Here is a 24,975-nt window from a genome sequence, read left to right as displayed (position 1 = left end):
CTCCCACCAAGGTCCTCTTGTGAGCCCAAAGCTAGTTTTCCTGAATTGCAGCTGTTAAAACAGTCAAGAGGGAAAGAGACTGGATAGCATTTTTTTAGGCTTCTCCTCTGTGTCAGATGCTGGGTGTGAATGTCTACATGAATTCTTGGTAATCCCAGCAACCAAGTGAGGCCAAGGGTCATAGTACTTCCCATTCGGGGATGAAAAGGCCTGGAGAAGCTCACTGAGATGGAGTCTAGCTCCCTTGTGACTAGTTTTCTTATCCTCCGATCACTCTGGTTTTTCTGACCAGTTGGATTACAGAATCACTGAGATAGCTTATTTAGAGTCTAGGTTACCAAGCTCCACTCCTGGAGATCCTGTGCAGCAGGTCTCGGAGGGGTCTGCATTCCTAACCAGCCCCCAGGTGGTGCCCAGGGTACCCAGCCTTGTCAGTGCCCAGACTCTGGGCATTATAGATTTTCAGACAAGTCCTGGAGGAGTCTCTTGACAAGTGGTGATCTTTTTGGCTAAGGCAGAGGCTCAAACTCTGCATTTTTAAGCAGAACTTTGTGGCTTGAACTGGCAGCTGTTAGACCCTTGCTTTGGAATCATAGTAATTAATGAGCACCTACTGTATGCAGAGCACCATGGTAGACAAAGCACCACCATGGTGGCAGAAGGACACCAGAACAATAGGATGAGTAGGTCACCCCAGCAACTTTTACAGTTCAGGTTAAAGACTCAGATTTCTGCACCTGCATGAGCATCTGCGTCAGGAAACCCTGTTGGGGTCAGAAAGCTGGACTCTCTTTAAAAAAGGGGGGGGGGGAGTATTTATTATTTTATGTGTATGGGTGCTTTGCCTGCATGTATATGTGCCACCACATGTGTGCCTGGTGCCTGTTAAAGGTGAGAAGTTGTCTTTGGACCCCCTGGGACTTCAGTTAGAAACAGTTGTGAGCTGCTATGGGGGTGCTGGGAGTTGAATCCAGGTCTACCGCAAGAGCACCAAGTGCTTTTAACTGCCGAGTCAACCGTCCAGCACATGGAAGCTCGGCTCTTAATCTCTGTGCCAGGTTTCTGGGCTACAGGGTGTTCCTGGGCCAGATGTGAGAATGATTGTTCCGGTGGTGAGAAAATGAGACCCTGCAGTCTGGGGGACAGTGACAGTGTCATAAACCACCCAGGCTGTGGTTGGGTTGCTGGTGAGCTGAGGCCAGGTTGGACACAGGTAGAGTGGGTAGGCCTGGCAAATACAGCGCGAAGATTTCAAGCAGGAAGAGGGTAGGGAGCTGACGGGCTGCCTTAGTCACGTTTCTGTTGCTGTGATTAAGAAACACGATGACAAAATCAGCTTAAGGGAAAAAGCATTGTTCTTGGCTCACAGTTTGAGGCTGCAGCCCACCATGCTGCAGAAGGCATGGTGGCAGGAGCGGGACATGGACACAGCTCTTCGCATCGCAGGAGCACTCCATAAGCTGAGAGTGAGCACGTCTGTCTGTCTGTCTGTCTATCTGAGCTGTAAAGCCTCAAGCCCCCCACCCCTGCCAGTGACCTACTTCCTGTACTGAGGCTCCACCTCCTAAAGATCTCACCACCTTCCCAAACATTTCTACTGGCTGAGAACAAGTGTTTAAACACATGAGCCTGTGGGGACATTTCTCACTCAAAGGACATCGCCTAGTGGACAAAGTCTGTGTTTAGCACTGAAAGCCCCAAGTGTGTTATCAGGTCACAGTGGTGCACAAGTAACGAACAACCTGCCCCTGAGGTTTACCATATCTGGCAAAGCAGGGCAGCTGTTGGTGGGGGAAACATTTTTACCAAGGGGAAGGCTCTCTAGGTACAGGGACAGCAGTGGCTTCACTGCCCTGCCTGGTGTCAGGGGTGGGAGGCATGCTGTGCCTCAATTCTTCAGGTGTGAGGAGCAGAAGCAGCCAGCAGGGGAGTGAGGATCATGGTCTGGGGAAGGAAGGTGCCTCAGTCAGTGTTCCATTGCTGTGAAGAGCCACCATGACCAAGGCAACTCTTGTCAGAGAAAGCATTTAATTGGGGCTTGCCTACAGTTTCAGATGCTGAGTTCATCATCATGGCAGACATGGTGCTGGAGCAGTAGGTGAGAGCTTTTCATCCTGATCCACAGGCAGCAGGCAGAGAGAGAGGGACCCTGGGCCTGACCACCCAGAGACATTCCTCCTAGTCCTTCCAAACACTTCATCAGCCGGGGCTTGGCTTACAGACATAGGCATCTATAGGGGCCATTCTCACTCAAAGCGCTACAGAAAGTGTTGGGGGCCAAATGCCTGGCTCTTTAGAGGGGCCAAGGGAGCAGGAAGTATAAGGACAGCATCAACAGTGACAGCAAATGTGACAGGGGTTTCATCTGGTGCTACATGTGACAGAGACCTAGAGCTGAAGACAAATGTGTCAGCTGACTCACAGAACTAAGTGACTACCCATGGCTGGCAGACTCCACATCCCTCCTCTTCTAGCCACTGAGTCAACACTGTGAAACCAGCAGGATGTCCGGGAGTTGTATATGCAATGGGAATGCAGATAAATGTTACCACTAGACTGTCAAGTCCTCAAGTTGGACCTTTTGGTTGGGTTTGCTCATTGCCATATCCCAAGCACTACTGCTAGGCACACAGCAGGTACACAGTTAATGATTTATGTACCCTGAGCCCTAATAACAGTGTCAGGTACACAGTGGCGCACAGTTAATGAATACACCACCCCTGAGGACTTTACTCTTCAAACACTGAATCTCTGCTGAGGACCACCCATTGCCCCGAGGCCACAGAGTGACTTCTGAGACCTACTCACATGTCTAGACTTAGAGTCCGGAGATGGAGTAGAAGCTGCTCAGGTCAGGGCTGGGTGTTGAGGTGGGATGAGGGCCATGGCAGCCCACAGGATGGAGTCTGAGACCCTGTCCAAATGCAGGACTGTCTGTGTTGGGTGACTTCCCTGGCTTGCTTGCCTGGGACTCTGTGTATATTCTGGCTGGTAGTTGCTGTTAGGGACAGTGAATACCCAAGCTCTTTCCTCCCCAGGGCTCTTGTGGGTATCCAAGGAGTCTTTCCCAGAACACAGGGGTAGCTCTGGGTAGCTCTACTGCCCTCTTTAGCCCTTATTTCTACCTGCCTAAAGACTATTTACTCTGTCCTGGGAGGCCTGGCTCTCTGGGCATGCTGCTCCTCCCTGACCCTTGTGGATCCAAAGGCTTTTCCTCAAGCTCCCTAGCTCCCAGGAGTGGCCAGTTGACAAGGGGCCTTCTGTAGGGCGTGCCTGGCCCATGGCCTGCAGCAATTGCAACTTTTTCTCCCTGGCCCAGGCGGAAGGAGTTGACTCTACTAAATCTTGGGCCCAGAAGCCTGGGAATAGGGTCTCTGAAAAACTATGCAACTCCCCATGGAGTCCCCTGCCTGCCTCTGCCCATTGTCCTGGCACTGAAGTCTTACTAGAAATGGAGAATTCATCAGGCCCAGCCCCTTATCACAGTTCCTTCCCTCTACACGAGTGTCCTTTGTGCCAGGACTCAGGGTCTCTGTCTCTTCACAGGCCATGGTACTTGAGGATGGACCCAACATGGGTTTTGACTCCTCTGGGAGATTCTGTCAACTCTCTGGGTGGGTCTGACTTGTGTATGTGGAGCTGGCTTCCTGAGAAGGTCGTTTCCTAGACTCTGGGCTAGCCTGATAACATCCTCTGGCCTGTGGTTGCTTCCTGTCCTCAGAGCTCTGGAGAAGGCTAGATCAACCCTAGGCAACTGGCTTACGGGTTTTCTTTTGTTTCTTGAGTTGAGTTTCTCCAGCGGAAGTATGTGTTCACAATCATGTGGTGTGTGAGTATGTGTATTAGAAAGGAAATATGAGCAAGTACAGGGTGAATATGTAACAGTGAATGTGTGTGTGCATGTGCATGAGAGTGTATGTTAGAAAGTAGGTGTGAGGGGCTGGAGAGATGTCTCAGCAGTTAAGAGCACTGACTGCTCCTCCAGAGGTCCTGAGTTCAATTCCCAGCAACTACATGGTGACTCACAACCATCTGTAAAGGGATCTGATGCCCTCTTCTGATATGTTTGAAAACAGCTACAGTGTTCTCACATACATAAAATAAATAAATCTAATCTAATTGAAAGAAAGAAAGAAAGAAAGAAAGAAAGAAAGAAAGAAAGAAAGAAAGAAAGAAAGAAAGAAAGAAAAAGTGTGAGCAGGTATGGGGTAAGTCCGTAAGAGATTATGACACTGAATATGTGTGGTGTGAGTGTGGGTATGTGTATGAGAGTGTATAACTGAGTGTGAGAGTATGTTTGTATACATGTGTGAGTGGCTGTAAGTATACACTGAGGGTATAAGTGAGGATGTGTATAGTGTATAACTGAGAGTGTGCACATGTGTATGAGAGTATAGCTGAGCGTGTGACCAGCATATTCTCTAGTCTTCCCCCACATTGCTGTCTCCAATCCTGTTTTCTCCCGTTTCCGTGCCCTGTGGAGTAGGGAGGAGGGCTTGCCATGGAGCCTGGACTTTGACTCTCACCATTTCCTTAGATCATTTACACCAGCGTCTTCTGGGCCCCAGAGGCTTTGACTTCCGCCATCTTTGCTTTCAGTCACAAGCTCCAAATACTCTCCTACTGTGAGCCAGGTCACAGATTAGACAGAAGCAGCTGGAGTTGTCCAGGTGACCAGTAGATACCCTGAGGTAGGAAAAGGAAGGTGTGGATGTTGGTCAGCAGTTATGGCCAGTGTGTGGGAAAGCTTTGGGGAACAGCCTCCTGAGACCAGTGTGCTTGGTTGATTCCTGTCCAAGAAAGGGAGACATATGTATCAACTGATTTCAGAAATGCTTACTAAGCACCTACTGTGTGCCAGGCACTGGTGTCAGAGCAGAGAGAGACGGGGTTGAATGAGTACTGAGGGGATAGGCTAATGTTCACGTTTCCGGAAGAGCCTCACAATACAGTTCGTCTGACATTTTATAACTGGGAGTAGACAAGTAATCCCTAGTTTGTAGTAGAGATGAGTGCCTTCTTCCTTTACTGCTTGGTGCCTCTGGGCTGACTCCTCTCTGCCTACCAGGCAAGGCTTGCTGCCGTGTGCTGCTCACAGGATACAGGCACCATTGCTCCCCTGTGGGTTTATGTTCCCACCTTCCAAAACAGACTTCTCCCTCTCTCACCTCATGACCTTGCCTCATACTTAACCGGGCAGCTCCCTGCAGTACTACCATGAAGTTCTGCCAGCTTTCCCTCCTGTCACTGCTGTGGACTTAAGCTCCTTCAAAGGCAACAGCCCGGGATCTCTGCTCATGCCTCTCCCCTCAGTCCCTGCAGCACAGGCTTGTGCTGCTCTGCCATTCTCTCTACGTCTCTGCTTGTGCCCTCAAGGCAGCGTTGTCTTAGCTGCAGCACTGCTGTCAGCGCCCCTGCTCTCTGCTCCATTCTCCAGCAGTGACTTGCCTTCCTACAGATTGGACTGATGACCTCAGTGCCCTCTACTTCCACAGAGACCTCACCTGTAGTCAAGGTCACGCTGTGGCGATGACGCCATATTGTTCAGTGTAATGGCCAGGCCTGCAAGCTTACCTCACTTAAAGCTTCAGGCTTTGTCCTTTGTCATTCACTTGGCCACTTCTGGGAAGCAGTGGACCACACCTGCTGGGTTCCTGCTGAGACTTCTCCTCCCCAGAATGCTTTTCCCACAAGTCTCATTCTGGTTTCTGTAGCAGAAATACCCTGATTTTTCTTCCTAGACCTTTCCCCTCCGTTTCTTTTAGGTTTGATCTGGACTTGACTTGGAAACCGAATGTCACTGCAGGTTGAACTTGGCCTCATGCTTCTACTTCTGTAAATGGTGCTCTGGTGCTCCTGCCTACCATGAGGTCTGCAGTAGATGTGTCTGTCTTTAATCCCTCTCCTTTTCCACAGGCCGTGTATCAGAGCTTCTAGTAACAAAGTATCTCACAGTTGTATCCTCTTGGCATTATGGAGAGGAAGAGTCAGAAAGTGGTTAATCAGGGGTCACTCGGGTGTTAACTCCAGGGTCAATCAAGTGGCACTCTACAGGTGGCGTGTGTCTCCTCTGCCTGGGTTGTGTAGCTTGTGTGTGTTGTGTGGCTCCTACCCTCTGTTGTGTTAGAAGGCAGCTCATAGCAGGACAGATCACACCAGGCTAGTACAGCTCCACGAGAAGAGGGTTTATTGGCGGTAGAAGGGGAAGAAGGGGCAACAAAGAAGAAGAAGAGAGGGCCAGGGGTCGGGGGTCTCTGCCTTTTTTTTGGGCCATGATGTAATCACACGTCCTACCATGCACAGGTAGGGCGGCAGGCAGGTGAAGTGATTGCTGGGAATGTAGACAAAAGGCTAACACCCTCTTCTCCGTCTTTAGAATGAACAGTGTAGCCTCCCATCTCTGCTTGGTAGTCACATCTCCTGAATGCAGACCTGTGCTCACACAGTTCAGGATAATCCTTCCATCTCTAGGTCCTTCACATTGTCCCATGTGCAGTGACACATAAAATGCATTCACACCTTCCCGAGATCATGGTGTGGAACTGCCTGGGGCCATATTCTCAGCCCAGTCCATGAGCACAGTCCATGAGCACAGTCCATGAGCACAGTCCATGAGCACAGTCCAGGAACACAGTCCAGGGGCACAGTCTGGTTTGTTTTGCCTCTGAGTTATGTTCCCACTTCCTCCCTCTCTCTTGTCTGAGTTGCTGTCTGCTCTCGACAGAGTACTGGGATAATCTAGTCCTGTTCTCTCCTCTCACTGAGTCCACTTGCCACACAGCAGATGGAGGGAGCTTTCAGAAACTCAAGTCAGAGTGTGTCATCCACTGCTTACACACTTGCAAGACTTTTGCACTGAGCGTGTCCAAGGGCACAGCTTTCTCTTGGGTCCTAGACCATGCCACCTGACACCTCCCCTCTCTGGAATGCCTTTCTCACAGATCTTTGACTTCCTGACTCTGTTGTCACTATCTCAAGAACCTTATCCTTGGAGAGTCTCTGCCTGGCTGTGGACACTTGTTCATGTCTCAGAGAAGCAGGTTGGAGAGAGAGGAGCAAATGCTGGTCTTCTGCAGACCGGTTCCTCTTGCCTTTCTTATTATTTGGTTTAGGAGCCAGACTATAAGGTAGTGCTGCCCATGTTCAGAGAAGACCTTTCTTCCTCTGGTAAATGTGGTAGAGTAGTTTCACACCTCTGTTAAATGCCCTCATACATAGCTCCAGAGGTGTGTCTCCTAGGTGGTTTTAAATCTAGTGAAATTGACAGTAAATTTAGCCAGCACACCCTGCATAAGTTGAAAGTAGTGTTGTTGAAAATGCCTTTAGTAGACTCAGTGGGCCAAGAGTCATAGAGCACTTAAGATTATCTCACAGTTAGAGAAAAATCATCCAACACAAAAACCTGGGTGCACACATAGGTGATGTGCTTGCATGGATGACTCAAAGCCACCCAAACATTTTGAGGGAGTCCTTTCTACATTAGTAGTAAACTTGGAAAAGATAGTCACAATCTAGAGTATTGGTTTTTATTTTACACCATTATAAAGTTGGAAACTTTTTAAGTTCATTGTAAATGAGGGATCTTCTGTAGAGTACAAGATGAATGAATGTTCATCCCATACTGTCTGCCTTCTCGCAGCCTTTCACCAATACAGCCACTCTTGGGACTTTATATGGGGAGTCTAAAGTAGCCTGTCCATATGTATAATTTAAATGTTATTTATTGGGAGGAGGGGCACGCCTGAGCCATGTATCCACGTGAGATAAGGGACAACTCTGTAGGGCTGGCTTTCTTTTTCCACCTTTCCATGGTGGAATCCCTGGAATTGAACTCAGGATGTTAGACTTGTCTCTCTAGTCCCCATTCCTCCTCCTTCTCCTCCATTTTTCCTTCCTCTTCCTTCTCTTCCTCTTCCTCTTCTTCCTTCTCCCTTCTCCTCCTTCTCTTCCTTCCTCCTCTTTCTTCCTCCTTCCTTCTCCTCTTTTCTTCCTCCTCATCTTCTTCTTCCTCCCTTCTCTGCCTCTTCCTCTTTCCACACAATAATACCATTCTATACATCCTCTTTTCTATCTTGCTTTTTTTTAACCCTCTGTCTTTGAGATTATTGGCTGTTACTATGTAACAAACTGGCTCAAAATGCAATGCCTTATAGCAGGCTGTGGCCACAGGACTGGGCCTGGTGCCTGCTGCTCTTGAATGGGCTCTCACATGTACAGTGTGGCTCAGATAATCATTGTCTTTCCTGTGGCCTCCAGGGGCCTGGCCTAATCCAGATCTACATAGGCCAGAGCAAGTCCACTGATAACCACAGATAGCCAGATGGAAGAGGAAGTGAGTCCTCCCCCTTCTAAGCTTCTGTGTCTATCATAGCTTACATTATCCTGTTGCTCAGGCTTGGAGAGTTTGTTGAAGACAGGGAGCATTCATATATTTAGGTGACACAGATGTGCTTAAAAAATTCTGTCTGTTTAATTTGTCTAATAGATGTCTTATGTTTCATTGGACACATCAACATTCATCAAACAAGTTCCTATATGTATTGTTTTCTGTCCTTTACCATTTCAGGCAGAGCTGTGTATAGGAAACTGTCTCTACTATGCATTTGTACTCAAAGATGCAAAGATCTATGGGAAAAGTTCCTAGACCTGGAATTCCTGAGTCAGATGATACAGGTCTATAAACTACTATTAGAAATTGCTAAATTGTCCCTGGAGGCACTCCTGCCGATTTATATTCCTGTCAATACTACTTGTTTGTGTCTTATTAGAACACTTAGGAGTTGGGGGAATCACAGGTACTGAAAATGCCATTACCTGTCACTGGAAAAAGACCAGATGGGGGTGGGGGCACCAACATGACACAGGAGAAGCAGAGAACCCAGCTGTCTCAGCTGGGTGACAAAGGGGATGATGCTGCAGAACCAGCTCTTCTTGAATAGAGGCTTGCCTTTCCCCTCTTGGGTCACAGCCACACCAGGAATGGTTTGAATAGAGCTAAGTGACATATGAACTGAGTGGTTGAGATTTTTGTGTTGGTGTCAAGGACTCCACAAAACAGAAAAGGAACCTGACTTTTTTTTTTTTCAGTATCAGATCTCTGCATACCAGCTACTTATCCTACCAGGGAGCTGCTCTGAGGCAGACAAAGGCTACAACCCTCCCTATCTTCCTTGGGGGACCAAAGAGCCGAGTGCTCCAGGCACTGAGCTCTGGTGGCCATAGGACTTGTAGATTTTTTGTTTAGAGCTGAACCAGGGCCCTGGGTCCATCCACCGAGGCTAATGTCTGCCCTCTTTTCTGCCAGCGTTTGGCTGATGGTTCACCTCCGGCTTTAGCTCTGTTTCAGTTACTGGAATACACTTTCAAACCAGTCTGACTCAGGCCCCTCACATCCCCTACTCACTCGGATTTTCCCAGAGTCCAAGCCGATGGGGCAAGAAAAGGATTCCAAAACCACCTGTCCAGTTGGAAACTGCAGCCTAGAGCCTGAGGGGCTCGAGTGAAGGCTGACCATGTCTAGATGCCAAAGCCTGGATGGTTTGTGCCTGGCATGTGGGAGAGAGGGTATCAGGAACTGTCTGGGTTCAGAGCCCAGCTCTAGGATGTACTTTCTCTCTCCTGCCTGTTCTCTGTGTGAGATGGCGATGGTGATAGTTTCAACAGCTTAATGTTGCTTTTAGGAATTGCTTGGTACATGGCCTCATGCTTAGTAAGAGCCTGGTATGGCTGGGCTGATAGTCAGCGGTATCCACTATTTCTTTACTCTGATAATGCTGCAGACCCCGGGTGCACAAGGGGTGGATTTAGAGAGCTTTCCGTCTCCAGTGTTACTATTCTGGGATGTAGTAGGTCCTTCATGAAAGAAAAGATCAGTCCTAGTAGCTAGTGTTGCTTAGCACCTGCTATGTGCTATATAGCATTGCATCTCTTGTATGAGTCTTACGATTGCCAGCTAAGGAAACCAATGCTCAGAGAGGTTAGGTGAGTCTTCTGTCCCATACAGCCAGTAAGCCTGGACTCTGGCCCCAGGCTGCCTAAGCCTAAGACTCTTTCCACCTGGTGCTGATTGGGCTTCTCTGTCCTGGAGGCCGCAGGCCTGGCCACTCTGCAGGGTGGCTGCTCCCTGTGTAGATGAAGACCCTGCCTGTGCTTTCCACAGTGCCTGGGGAGTGGAAACTTGCTGGAACAGGAAGGTGCTCAGATCTAAGGCCTTTGTGGGCAGAGTTCAAAGGGCAGGCCGCCATTCCCGAGTCACAAGTGGAAATTGAAGGCAGCTCTGTGTCTGTTAGCTTTCTCTAAGGGTCTCTGAGCTTGTTTCTGTTCTGTATGTTGTTTTTGTGACTAAGCCAGAGGGAGAAAGTTCGTCTCCATAGTTCCACCCTTGGGGGAGTGAAGTCTGTTTGATCCTCTCTTTCTACTTAATTCTTCAATCCATCTTAAATTAATATTCCCATGGCTTGGGGTTCCTTCTTCCTTTTTGCCTCCTTGTCCCAGCATGTAGCCAGATACTTCCGGCACTGAGAGCTGGTTTAATGATGTCTGCATCTTTTCCTGCTGGTAGAATGTGAACGGGGGATCCATGGGATCCTGGCAGGTACAGGTAGAGTCCAGCCACCTCTCCAGGACCCCTCCAGTGTTAGGGCTGAGTCTGTCTCTGAAAGGTATTTTGGCAAGAGCTCTTGATGTCTGATTCTCTGCTGGCTGGGAGAATGAGTGACAGGAAACTTGCCTTTTTTTTTCCCAAGAGGACAAAGAAAACATAATTTTCTTGGCAGATTAAAAGGGAACCTAGAGAGTAAAAACCACTCAGAAGTGGTTTTGGGAGCATGCTAAACTAAAGTCAGACCATAAGCTCTGTTGGCCAGGTATAGTGAGGAAGCGCCTGCTAATGGAAGCCTGTTTCTTCTTTGACAGATCTTAGGACCCTGTAACCTTCCTGCCCCCTTCTCCACTGTTCTCTGTCCTTTTCATCCTTGGCTCTGGTGAGAGTGTGTCACTCCTTTCCCTCAGCCTGGTGCCCTCCCACTGGGTCCACCTGTCTGGTCCTACTCTCTCCCTGTGGTGTGGCCTCCATTTAACAAATGGAGGACTGATGCTGTCAGAGGTTGCATGGTGAGAAGAGGTAGCTGGGTCCTCCTCTGCTGTTGTAGGTCTGGGAATTCTGCCGCAGGCCCTGCAGCAGGGAGGCAGGCAGATGGGTGGGGCTGTGGGAAAGCAGTGAGAGGAGCCATCAGCGTGGGTGCACAGGATGCTTTCTTAGAATGCGCCTCTGGGAATTGAGGCTGAGGTTGAGGTCAAATCTAGGGCTCACTGTATTTTCTCTTTCTTTCCCCCATTCCTTAAAATATACAGGGGTCCAATGGTAGAACTCCTGCTTAGCAAGCTTGAGGCCCAGAATTTGATTCTCAGTACCATAAAAACCAAGTATACAGAAAAGGGTTGGCATAGAATGATGATCAGTGATCTTATCACTATTATAGTTAATAAATATCCTGACATCAAAACTTGTAGCTTTTAAAAGAAAGTTCTACTTTCCCCCCCGTAAGTAATATAAAAGGATTTGGGGCCAGGCATGGTAGTGCATGCCTTTAACTCTGGTGCTCTGGAAGCCGAGGCAGGCGGATCTTTGTGAGTTTAAACTCCAGACAAGACTAGCTTGGTCTGTATCGTGACATGTATTCAGCCAGGGCTATAGTAAGACCCCATTTTAAAAACAACAAAATAAAACAAAACAAAAACAAGAAAAAAACCCAAAGTGAAAACCACTGAGCTCTGCTAGCCTGCTGCACACTAACACTCCTGTGATCCTAGCAATGGGGGCCGAGTAAAGGGATCACAGATTGCAAGACAGCTTACATGGGGTGGGGGGTGGGGTGGGGTTTGGGGATTGTTTAAAAACAAACTAATAAGCAAAAGATTCTGTTCTGTGTATATCTTTATAGATAAAAAATGTAAATATATCCCACATTTTGTTTCTCTGGCAGTCTTGCTAATAATTCTTTTAAGCATCTTTTTGGAGTCATAGGCATAGCTAGAGATGAATATTGTGAGATACACTTTCACAGTGGTTCCACCTTGCCCATTGTGACAGCCACTAGCCATGGGTAGCTACTGACCACTTGAAATGGGGCCAGGTACAGTTGAGACATGCTGTCCTTGTGAAGTGCACACTGGCTGTAGAAAGCTGTGATAACAGTGTTCCCTGTTGCCTGTCCTTCTCTCCCCTTCTGGGGTTTCAGCCCTTGCTGTCTGCGCTACCGTCAGTGTCCCTGGGCCCTCTGCAGACATCACTTCCTTCTCTTCTGACACCGGAAGCCGCTGCAGGCCACCTGACTTCCTGTGCTACATGAAATTTGTTTTCTTTACAAACTTCTAAGGAATTCTTGCACTGTGTTCTGGGGTTGGCTGACGCCCCCTGGGACTCTAGTCTCATCACTGAGAAATGGGCTCCTTAGGACACAAATAGGGCAGTGCTGAGGCTTGTGGTTCCTGCAGAGTGTGACTGACTGGCACAAAGATGAGGAGCACTGGGCCTCTGCTGGGCTGCCCACCAGATCGTAGTGGGTTCCCCATGGTCACTGTTTTAATTGTAAGTTTATGCAGTATAGGCAAAAGCTGTTCTCCATTCTATGACCAGAATAATGACCAAAAACATCCACCTAAAGGTCATTGTAACCATGGACCCAGCGGAGGTCTCCTGACCCTGGCAATAATAGGGTCCTTGTAGATCTTCTAGACCTTTTCAAACTGGCTGTGTATTGTAGTGTTCATGTGTCTATCACAGACAAACACACCACTGTCCAGGCTGGTGTATGAGTTGTTCTGGGTTCATCCAGAACAGCCTGCATGTGTGGGTTCTAAGGAGCTGTTCCTTGCCTCTCTTTAATGGAGATTAAGCAGCAGCCTGGCACGGAGATTATAACTATTATATATTTATATAACTAATACACACACACACACACATACACACACACACACACACATATATATATATATATATATATATATATATATATATGATAACTAGTCAGCACAGTGTGTGTACTTTATGGGCTCTCCTCAAAGGTAGGGCTGTCGAGTGTGGTTTGTAGAGACTTCATTCAGGTCGCTGCCGCAAAGCTCTGAAAGCCTGACAAGGAAGATGTCCCGCAGGCTCACTGTCCATACTCACGGACATTGACAGTGACAGAGCAGGGGATTTCCCTGCCCTTCTCTTGCAAATAGACAGCATTGGACTTTGTGTGTATTTCACAAGATCATCATATGTTTTACCATTACAGGAGAATTTCTTTTCTCCCTTCTGATCTTAAATTTCCAAATTAATATGTAACCATCTTGGAGTCCGTAACTATGTGGCAAAGAAATGACTTAGCGCTTGAGCCGATACTGCTGGAATGTTCCCTGCTAAAGAGCACTCTCTCACATAGACACAATCTTGGGTTCTTCTAAGGTTCCAGAAGAGCCTGGCCAGAAACCCGGAAGCTTAGTGCATGTGGGCCGTGAGGTCCTCGGGGCGTGAGGTGCTCAGGGCTTTCCTGCACACAGACCGATTCTTATTCATTTATTGTCTCACTTTGTTCTGCAGATGATATGGCTGAACTTCTCCTTGGGGAGTCGAAACTGGAGCAGCACTTGAAGGAGAAGCCCTTGCGGCAGGGAGCCAGTCCCCGGGGCCCCAGACCCCAGCTGACTGAAGTGCGCAAGCATCTGACCGCTGCCCTGGACCGAGGGAACCTCAAGGTACTGTGTGCCTCAGGGACCAAGAAGGGATCGGATGGTAGTGGGTACTGCCATCATCTCCTAGGGACAGTGTGGTGAGCAAGATGTGTTTGGCGCACACATGTCTTCTTCAGCAGGCACACGCCCTGCATGATCAGTGTATCCACCCTCGGCTGGCTGGCCTGTGGGGCTCCCAGCCTAGTAGGAGTCTCTGATGAGTCTGCAATAACACATCCAACAGAACAAGGGGATCATTTCCCCCCAGGTACTTGAAACAAGGTCTCATTGTTAATTATAACTCAACATTCATATATAGCTTCCTATTTAAATCATGTGGTCAATAAGCCTGGTATTGCCACATTGAGGGAGGGAGCCCGGAACCTCCCTGATCCTTGGCAACCCCTTTACGCACGCACGCACGCACGCACGCACGCACGCACGCACGCACGCACGCACGCACGCACGCACGCACGCACGCACGCACGCACGCACGCACAGGGTTCAGACTGTCTCAGGCACTGCCCTTGCATCCATCCCGTTTCTGGCCTGTGGAGCTCGGCCTGATCCCTTTCTCCCACGGCTCCTTGCATGGTTCCTATGAACCTGGCCGTCCCCTTTGCGTTTCAGAAAAGCAGGCTCTCTCCTTGCTTGTCTCCTGCCCCTCCTCCATCCCTGGAGTCCAGCCCTTGTTTCTTTCTGATGCTACTCTCAATGTACTAGTTTCTTTTTCTGGTGGTGTGATAAAATACCCCAACCAAAAGTAACTCAGGGGAGAAGGTGTTTCGCCATAACCGGAGAGAGGCCAGTGCAGCTGGAGCGTGAAGTGGCTGGGTGCATCCACAGTCGGGAAGCACAAAGACAGGGGTGTTTGTGCTAAGCCAGCTTGTCCCCTTTTCCTTTTTATACAGCATAAGACCCCACCTCAGCTACTCCCTCACAGGCATACCCAGATGCTAAGCCCCACAGTGTGCCTAGAGGCCTGTCTCCTGGGTGGTCCTAGTTCTGACCCAGCTCATGGCACCACCACTCCAGCCTGCTCAGCCGATGCTCCGTCCTTCCTGGAATGTGTTTTCCACTGAGGTCAGCAGTTTCTGAGGAACTTTGGGAGCTGTGATTGCTTTTTTCCTTTTAGCTGACAAGTTCCCTTAGTCTTTCCCTTCCCATCCCAGAATCCTCCTGGCTGCCTCCTGACTTTGTGCTGTGTGTACACCTCCACCCTCAGTCCCAGAGATGCCTTATTCTTTAGACTTTTCTTTTTCAGTGGCCAGAGGAGAGTATCAGATCCCCTGGAACTGGAGTTCCGGTTGGTTCACACCCTATGTGTGCTGGGAATCGAACCCAAGTCCTGGACAGGAGCAACAAATGATCTTTACCACTGAGCAATCTCTCCAATCCTGAGTATCTATCTATCTATCTATCTATCTATCATCTATCTACCTATCTATCCATCCACCCTTCCTATCTCTCCATCTATCTATCTATCTATCTATCTATCTATCTATCTATCTATCTATCTATCCATCCATCCACCCACCCTTCCTATCTATCCATCTATCTATCTATCTATCTATCTATCTATCTATCTATCTATCCATCCATCCACCCACCCTTCCTATCTATCCATCTATCTATCTATCTATCTACACACACACACATACATACATACATATATATATATATATATATATATATGTATATACACACACACACACATATATATTTAATTCTAAATTGGAAAGTTGTGCTTCCTATTAGCTTGCTGTGTGTCCTTGGGAAGCCCTTTCCTTCTCAGTTTCTGTAGGCTTGGCGTGAGCTTTTTGAGATGGTCTCTTTGGGCCTTCCCAGTTTCTGGCTACTTGAAGCTATGAGCCTGTATTCTGAGCTACTTTCTTCTGTCATCTGGCTGCCTCCTCGGTTGCAACAGGTCTTAAATAATGTTGGCACAAGTACTCTTATGTCATGGCTCTGGAAGCCTCTCCGAATGAACAGCCTCTGTGTATGGTTATTGTTTATCACAGCACGGCTCTGGAGACCTGCCCAAGGGCTTTATTGTCGTATAAGAAGCCTAGATGATCAAGGACTACCTTGATCGTTGGAGCCTTAAAAGCTGGTCTTCACTCACTAACCCATGGGCCATGCTGGACCCTCAGCTCACAGTTAAGGTATAGTTGGCTACCTGGCATCTTTTCTTAACCATGGACTCCTGGTGACTTTGGTGGGTGTTAGTCAGCAGCAGAAGGTGGAGGAGCAGTGGATCCCGGTGGCAATGATGACAGCCAAGCAGACCCAGGGTCTTGGAGGGATGACGCTGTCAATGCATATTAAGAGGAGACGTCTAGCTTATTTCTTCTTCTAACTCCTTTCCTTTACTTGGGAAAGTTAGCCATTTATTTCCGTCTCTGCTCTCCATCCTCTGCAACCCAATATACTTAAACATGTCGGACTTCATGTTAGAATTCCAGAGTCAGCTCCAGTTCTGGCTGTATAAGCCATGTGATCTTGGAACGTTCCTTAGCCTCTCTGAACTTCCTATTTCACAGGATTGTCCTGAGGCTCAAATGTGGGAGTGCTCTAAAACTCTACCACAACACACTAGGCATGTGTCCTTTATTATGATGTTGTTGTTATTATTGTTATATATTGCCACCTACCGAAGACTTTTTCTCCAGTTGCTGTATTTTTTGTTTTTTTGGGTTTTTTTTAACCTAACCCCTGACTTATAAAGAATGTTGTAGAGCTACACAGATTTTGCTTAGATGTGTTCTCTGTTCACATTGGCTAAAGTGCAGCTTCTTTCCTTGGCCATAAATCTAGCGTCTCCACTGCCTCAAGGCATGCAAAGAGCAGAGCAGCCGGCAGTGCAGCCAAGAGAGACCTGGGCCCAGAGGTCAGAGGACAAGAAAACTGCTGTGGCTCTGTTCCTTGGGCTCTTCTTATAGCAGGGAAGCCAAGTGCTGTAGGTGGACTCAGCCAGCAAGGTCCTCCAGGCAATCTGCCCTCTGCCTTTGGTCAGCTTCCTTTTAAAAAAACTATGCATTTCTTGTGGCAAATAAATGGAGCATAAACTTGTTTCTCGTTTCACCATTTGCAGGTGTGTAGCTCAGTGGCAGTAAGTGCTACATCAGGAACCCTGTCATCTTCCCAAACAGGACCTCTCTCCCCACTAAACACAAGTCCCAGAGGTCTGGGAAGGTGCCAGAGGATTCTGTAGGAAGCCTTTCTGATGGTGGAGTGCTCTTGTGGTTGGGGGGGGGGGGGCTGTCTAAGGGTTTTAGTGCTGTGAACAGACACCATGACCAAGACAACTCTTAATAAGGACAGCATTTAACTGGGGCTGGCTTAAAGGTTCAGAGGTTCAGTCCATTATCAAGGTAAAAACATGGCAGCATCCAGGCAGGCATGGTGCAGGAGGAGCTGAGAGTTCTACATCTTCAGCTGAAAGCAAACTGGAAAAAAAACTGGCTTCCAGGCAGCTATGTCGAGGGTGTTAAAGCTCACGCCTACAGTGACACACTTCATTCTGCAAGGCTTCACCTACTGCAAAAAGGCCACACCTCCTAATAGTGCCACTTCCTGGGCCAAGCATATTCAAACCAACACAGGGGCTTAGCCTTTTCTCCCTTCACAAGTCTGCTTCCATCCATGTCTTCTGGATTTTTACCCAGATGCAGCTCCCTTGGGCCACTCCAGACTCTGCTGGCTGCCGTTGCCCCCCACTGCTCACCCTACCATCTTCTCCAGGCAGCCTGGTGCCTTTGCTCCCTTCTGAGATTGCCTGGAGGTCACCATGGCTGGCACAGCTGCTCTACTCAGATGTGCAGGAGTGTCTTATCTTCCAGTCCGCTACTGCTACAGGTTATGTGTTTCTAGGTACACATAAATTTGGCCTGGAAGAGGACAGTGGATGTTCCCTTATCTGGGTAGATGGGTGCTTCCTCTCTCTTGGCTGATAAGGTGTGTGGCGACAGGAAGAAGATGAGGTTGGTACATAGATGGGGTAGCCATCTTAGCCATCACAGCCCCCAGCGTCAAGGAAAGGATCCTGGTCCGTGACCTCAGCCTCCCAGGCACAATGGGCTTCATGGGAAAGGACCTTCCTGCCTTTGGAAATCTTGGCCTTGTGTGGTTTGGATTCTGTCTTGGGTGTAGCTCCACCGAGTTGGGGGTCCCACATCTCCCTCTTCTGAGCCAGTGTTCACATGTTTTACTTTATTCTGGAAGCCTTCCTTCCTCCTTGGTCCAGCCCAAGTCTGTAGGGAGCTGTATGGTTTTATTTTCTCATTGAGCCAGCCGCCCATTCAAAGTGTATAGTTAAAAGATGGTGTTTAATATATTCATGATGTCATGTTTAATATATTCATGCTGTCATGTTTAATATATTCATGCTGTCATGCAACCATCACCACCAGCACTTCTCAGATGTTTTTCACTACCTCAAAAAAAAAAAAAAGCCCATAATCCTTAGTAGTCCCCCCACCCCCACCCCCACCCCCACCCCACTCCTATTCCCTGATGCCAGCCTCGGTGCAATCTCACAGTGATGACCCTGCAAATTCAGCACTTCTGGACTTGGGTGACCAATGGAGTCACTACATCAAATGGCCTTTTGTGACTTCTTGTTCACTTGGTGTGTTTTTGTGTGTTTGTGTATGTAGTGGCATGTATTAGTAGTTCATTTTTTTCTTATTATGACAGTAATAACTTTATGGCTAGCTCATGTTTTGATTGGTGCTGGGGTTATTCAACCTTTGGGGCTATTGTGACTAATAGTGCTACGCGTATCCATGTGCAAGTTTTTCTGAGAGGCTCTGTGGAGTTGTCCTGCAGCCAATGGCAGGACTCCTGGGAACATTGCATGTAATATTGTAGGAATTTTTTTTCTGTCTTTTTCCTTCTAGTCAGAATTCCTACAAGAATCCAATCTGGTCATGGCCAAACTGACTTACGTGGAAGGAGATTATAAGGAAGCCCTGAACATCTATGCCCGGGTGGGCCTTGATGATTTGCCGCTGACAGCCGTGCCTCCCTACAGGTTGCGAATGATTGCTGAAGCCTATGCAACCAAAGGTGAGTGCCCTCCCCCTCCACCACCCCCACCCACCCACCACCACCCAGGGCCTGGTTAACCCTTGTGCCTAGAACATCTTGTTTCCTCAGAGCCTTGGTTCTATAATTTTTACATTTTGTTTAGGTTTCATTATGCTATACCATGTATGCAGTGAAGTTTTTGGTAATTAAGTTGCTGCACAACGAATATAGGAACTCACTTCATATGACCACCTGGCTGCCACCGGGCAGACCCTATTTTCATTTGTTAGTGTTATATTTGGGTTAATTAAGGCCAGTTGGTTAATCTGTAGCCATCTGTAACAGTCCTCTGAAGGGTCTCCATTCCAGGGACAAAGAAAGTGTAGCTCTCCCCTGCCATGAAGCAGCTTTCAGTCTGTGTGAGAGGATGTAGTTCCATGAGGAGAAGGGTGGAAGGCAGTGAGTGCAGTACTGTCTGTCTGTGCTGACACCAAGCTGTTGATCCCTCTTCTGCCATATCTATGTCATACATACGATTGTGAGGAGGAGGCCACATAATGTACAGAAAGCACTTGGTATGGAGTCTGGCACCTACTCGGTATTCAGTGAATGATGCTCTTACGGCAGCCCAGACAAGAAGCCCATGTGAACGGCTGAGGACACAGCGCCTTCTCAGAGGCTGGAGAAGGTTCTCTGGGCTGCCAGGTCCAGGAATGCTTCCAGATGGAGGGACACTCAAAACTGGACTTCCCAAGGCTGTGGCATTCATAAACGGGCAGCATGAAGCCTCTCTTCTGCTTCCACCCTCCCACCATCCTAGGTACACATTGCACCTGACCGTGGCTGGCCCGGGGGCAGGGAGCAGGCCACCTGCATACTGCTGAGATTCAGTTGCCAGTGGCCTAGCCTATCTGACTCAACCTATTCAGAATGTCCTGTCAGATGGGAAAAGATGCCACTGCTCTTGACAGTGCACTCTGTGTAATGGGCACAGTCCTTTGAAGCCAATCTGTGAATTAGTGTACAAAGTAATTTTAAATCTTATTTGGTGTTCACAGTACCCTATTAGGCTGACCATTGCTCTTTCTGTCTTACAGAGGAGGAAACCGGGGCCCAGAAGGCTAGATAACTCGCCTAGGGTCCTCAGCTAGGAAGAGCTTGAGCCAAGATTTGACCTCAGAGATGAGTGCAGAGCTATGTCTTCCCTCAAGTGGTGCAGGGAACTCAGGCTTGCCAGTTTTCAGCTGAGCCCTTCCTCTCTCTTTTCTTTCCTCTTCCTTCTCTCTCTCTCCCTTTCTCCTTCTCTCCTTCCCTCCCTTGCTCCCTCCCTCTCTCTTTCCCTTCCTCCTTCTCTACTTTCCTTCTTCCCTCCCTTCATTCCATCTTCCTTCCTTTCTTTTGTGACATTTTTATTTTTAAGATTATAATATAATTCCATCATTTCTCCCTTCTCTTTCCACCCTCTAAACTCTCTCATTTACCCCTCTTGCTCTCTTTCAAATTATGGCCTCTTTTTTCATTGGTTGTTGTTATATTAGATATTCATAGATAGATAGATAGATAGATAGATAGATAGATAGATAGATAGATAGATAGATAGATTCATAGATAGACAGCCAGATAGACATATAGATAGAGATATTCCTAATATAACCTGTTCAGTCTGTATAGTGTTACTTGTATGTCTATTTCAGGGCTAATCATCTGGTATTGGATAACCAGTTGGTGTGCTACTCCCTGGGGAACACTATTCTTCCATTCTCAGTATTTATTCCTTAGTTTCCTGTAGTTCTTTGTGTATGGTTGAGGCCTTGTGGTCTTTTCTCCATCTGCTTTGGCATGTCTGTCGGAGCCATCCTTGCTCAGCTTGTGTGTAGGCAGGCATGTCGGTGAGACTTGGTAAGTGAGGCTTCTGACATGACTAAGAGACACAGCCTCACAGCAAACTCCACCACCCTCCAGCTCTTAGCAAGGAGAATCTTTTGAAGAGAAGCTTTTCACCTTAGTTCCATGGCATCTGTCCTAGAACGAGAAAGCATTCTGTGCTAAGGAACGTTGCAGCACCCTTATCTGCTCTTCTCCCTGTTCTTGAGTTTGACATCTCTGGTGTGATTCATAGGGTCTTGGTTGATCCTGCTCCAAGGCTTATGGGCAAGGAAGGAATGCTTTCACTGGCTCTCGGTTTCCTCACTGTAGAGGACAATAGCAATGAGTTGGGAGTGGGATTCATAGAAAGCACTCAGCACAGCATCTGGCAGAGGAGCAAATGTTGCTTGCTTTTGTTCTGAAGTGTCCCTTGGACTTGACCCCAAGTGGATGCGCCTCTTCTGGTAACCTAAGGAGCATCCAGTTAGGAGCAAGGGAGAGGCTGGCTTTCTTGCAGGAACACACTGCTGCCTCTTGGTGGTACTTCCTGGATAGGTTGGAGGGCTACCTCTAAGGGACAGCTTATCTGATGATGAGCCCTGAAGAGCTGCTTAGAAAGGGGAAGTGGGTGCCCAGTGCTCAGGGCAGCGAGGGAAGCAGGGTTGCCTGGGCTCAGGACTTGGATGAGTATGCTCAGGCTTATTAGGTTTGCCCAGGACTGACGTGGGAAAGCCTGAATTAATGATTTCACCACAGAAGGCCTTTCATTTTGGGGTGTGCAGTCAATTCAAGAACTGTTTAAGAGGCAGGCATTCCCACACAACTCTTTATCAGGATTGGGCTGGAGACCCTTGCTGGGATGGATCCTCAGCTCTGAGATCCCCTACCAAGCAGGAGCCAGGCTGATCCTGTGGTGCTAGCTAGCTTTCTCCAGACTGCAGAGTTCACAGACCTCTCTGCTTCTTGGCAGTGAGTGAAGAGGATAGCAGTGAGGAGGTGACTACTAATTATGAGCGTGCTCACCCTTGCAGAGCGTCTCAGCGCTTTCCACCCGCCTCACTGTTTAAAACTAACCAGTCCTACGCCCTTCCCCTGAGCACCCACGCTGTGCATCAGGTGCCTGCTCATAAGGTGGCATATGAGAGAAGGAACTGGGACATCTGCCCTCCACAGTGGGCTGCAGAGAGGTCAGGAGAGCTCTCAGGCCAGGTTTTTCACAAGTTTGCCAGGTTCCCCAAAGCTTGGAAGCCATAGTCTTTAAACTGAAGACATTATAAAAAGGTATGTGCCTTACCCAGTCTCAACTTGAAAGCACAGTGTCTTCACACACCCACACACTTCAATTAAGTGTGATCAGCCTGTAGGCAGACCCGGAGTGTCTGTCAATGAAGAGAGAAGCTCTTGGATTGTTGTGTTTGAGGGGCCTTCCCCCCAGGACAGAGCCAGCCAAGTTCAAGTCACAACTGTTATGACTTGAACGTCAACATTTTGGAGATGATCTGCAGATGACTGGAGGTGGTCCACTCATGACTGGTATTCAACTTGGAGGTGGTCCACTCATGACTGGCATTCACCCTGGAGGTGGTCCACTCATGACTGACATTTACCCTGGAGATGATCCACTCATGACTGGCATTCATCCTGAAGGTGGTCCACTCATGACTGGTATTCACCTTGAAGGTGGTCCACTCATGACAGGTATTCACCCTGGAGATGGTCCACTCATGACTGGCATTCACCNCACCTTGAAGGTGGTCCACTCATGACAGGTATTCACCCTGGAGATGGTCCACTCATGACTGGCATTCACCCTGGAGGTGGTCCACTCATGACTGGCATTCCCTATCAGGCATTGTTCATTTTCCACCACACTTTCCTTAGTTCTGGGCACATGGATGCTCTCCAAAAATGCTCAAGACACATTGAATTGGGAATTTACAGAGTGGGCAGTTGTGACGTGAACATTACCATGCTCTAAAAAGATGACACATTGAGACCACCAAGGAAACATGTATCTTTAATTAGGATTTTCCTCTCACTCAATTCAAAAGAAAACAAAGCAATCAAAGTGCATTCACCCTTTCTCCTTAGGGCAAACTTTAACAGCTCCATATGTCAGGAAGAGATGACACCCCAACAGTGTGTCTTAGGGAGTGAATTTCCTTTCAAAGCTTACTTTTCCCTCCTGGAATACTATCCCCAGGCAGTTGCCCTGATTTTCTTAGGAATGGATGGGCTTCTTGATGCTCTCAAAGCCGGCAACTAATGCTGCATTGCACAGACTCCCTGGACTCGGGGTCACAGCTCCTGCCTTGGACATACACAGGACAGCAGTGTATGGACACACTGACCTCAGCTCAGGCTTGAAGACTCCTTTGAAGTTCTACCAAAACTTCTTTAGATGAAAGGATGCCAAACCCAAGTAAACCTCTGTGTTACGCAGAATAGACTTGGATCCTTTCTCTCTGATTCTCTGGTGGCCCACCCTCCTCCTGGGTCCTGTTAGTTTGGGATGAGTGAAGCATCTAGGTTCTATTTTTCTTGGGTTTGTTGCTTAAAGGTCTTCAGTAAGTCTCGCTGGCGCTGGCAGGATTGCACTCCCATCCTTGATCCAGTTACCTATGATACGTACATTGCAACCACAATGAGCACAGCCTGTAAAGAAGAGGGGTAGCTCACTTGGGAATCGGGGGAAGGGCAAATGCCCTTGATAGACATCCACAGTAGGGACTCTTCTGAGCAAGAGTCCTCAAATAGATTCAGAGCCGTCTATTCCCTTTCTTCATTGAGGCAGCCCTGATAGGCAAAACAGGAAGGGGCCAGGTGGCTGCTCTGTGACAGGGTCACTATGGTCTTCAGACAGACCTGTCTAGTAAGTAAACACTGAAGAAACAGGGTTCCCAGGCAAGAGCAGTCTGGAAGAATGGAGGAGGTGTTGTGCGTGTGCAGAGGGTTCTCGAGGAAAGCTACATCTGTCTGACCTCAGGGTTTGGACAGAGATCCAGTGTCAGTCTGTTCGCAGAAACTTTGCAACAGTCACAGCTCCCTTGGATTGGCCTTTATAAAGAACTTTGGAGCAGTGAGGAGGGTGACAGACCTGTGGGAATACACTTGTGTAGGAACTCTCTGGTATTATAGGGTTGTCACTTCCTGCAAAGAAGCTGAGGGGTCTGGCCAATACAGACCTGAGACTCTAGACGAGGCTCATGGAGTCCAGAATCTGTGTGACCCTGTAGTGTGCATAAGACCCTGATGGCAGACATTCAACTGTTTAGTTCTGATTCTGTTCTGTGACTTGTAAGACATTTAATCTGACTCTCATGGTTTTTCCCCTATGAAAGTATGGAGAACATCAAAAGAGACAACGAGAAGATGCTTTGAAACATAGAAATGCAGGTTAAGCAAAGGGTCTTTATGTAGTGTGCCCAAGGTCAGGGACAGAACAGCAGGTGACTCCGATGGCTGCCCCCTCACTCTCTGCATCTTTATATCACAGAGCATGTAGGCTTTGCTCTCTTGCATGCTTCCCTGCTGGGTTAAAGGTCTAACAGGGGCCAGGAGTCCTGCCAGCTCTCCCTGGGGTTGATTTCTTGACCCTTGCCCACAGTGTAAATAAAGAGTGTGTGTATCATCTATCCAGTGTGAAGACACATCGAGAAGCATAGCATCGGCAATCTACTGTGTGTCCTCCCAGATCCCCCGTACACTTGCCATTCCTGAGTTTGGGTTTTTCTATAAGAATGAAATTGTATTACATACTCTTGCCCATGACTTGTATATTTCCACCTTGTGAGAGTTCTTGAACACCTTTCCTAACAATAAATGATTTCTGCAGTTTTGAGGAGCTACCCAAGTTTCTTTCCTTGTGTGGGCAAGGTGTCACTTAGTCTTCTACTTTGGACTTGTCTCATGTTTTAGCGTCTCACCATTATCCCTAAGTCAGGTGCACCCTCATAGCCTGGCCTTTGTGTTGGTTCCTCATGGTTCCCATCACAAAGTTCCCAGAAATAGAGAGTCTGTGTCAAAGGAGAAGGATTTCTAGATTGTTGTGTAGAATAGCAAGATTTGTGTTCAGATTTGAATATGAAGTGTCCTCCTGGGCTCGTGCATGTGTTGAAGGCTTGGGCCCCAGCTGGTGGAGCTCTGTTGGGAGATAATGGGAAGTGGGCTAACTTGGGGAATGCTCTCTAATGATCCACCTTGTCTCCGCCCCTGCAGCTCAGCCACTGTACCCTCTCCACCACAGTGTCATAGCTCAGAACCGGCCACATAATGGAGCCAGGTGATCCTGAGCGAACCTCTGTGTCTGTGACTGCAAGAAACCTTCCACCCTTTAAGTTGGTTTCTCAGGCGTGTGCCCCA

The 24,975-nt window shown here is 48.1% G+C and overlaps 1 protein-coding gene across 6 annotated transcripts in view; it reads left to right on the top strand.

The window, feature by feature from the left end:
* Nucleotides 1-24,975, top strand: part of Ttc7b (tetratricopeptide repeat domain 7B) — a 215,049-nt gene that overhangs the window by 8,272 nt on the left and 181,802 nt on the right. For all 6 annotated transcript variants that reach the window (XM_021179207.1, XM_029484578.1, XM_029484576.1 and 3 more), the window contains exons 2-3: nucleotides 13,586-13,740; nucleotides 18,618-18,786. In XM_021179207.1, coding sequence (XP_021034866.1) covers nucleotides 13,586-13,740; nucleotides 18,618-18,786 — 324 coding nt within the window. The remainder of the gene's footprint in view (nucleotides 1-13,585; nucleotides 13,741-18,617; nucleotides 18,787-24,975) is intronic.

The sequence above is a fragment of the Mus caroli genome, chromosome 12, assembly GCF_900094665.2.
Source record: "Mus caroli chromosome 12, CAROLI_EIJ_v1.1, whole genome shotgun sequence".
Lineage (NCBI taxonomy): Eukaryota > Metazoa > Chordata > Mammalia > Rodentia > Muridae > Mus > Mus caroli.
Note: the sequence above shows the minus strand (reverse complement) of the source record. Positions and strands in the feature narration are given on the sequence as shown.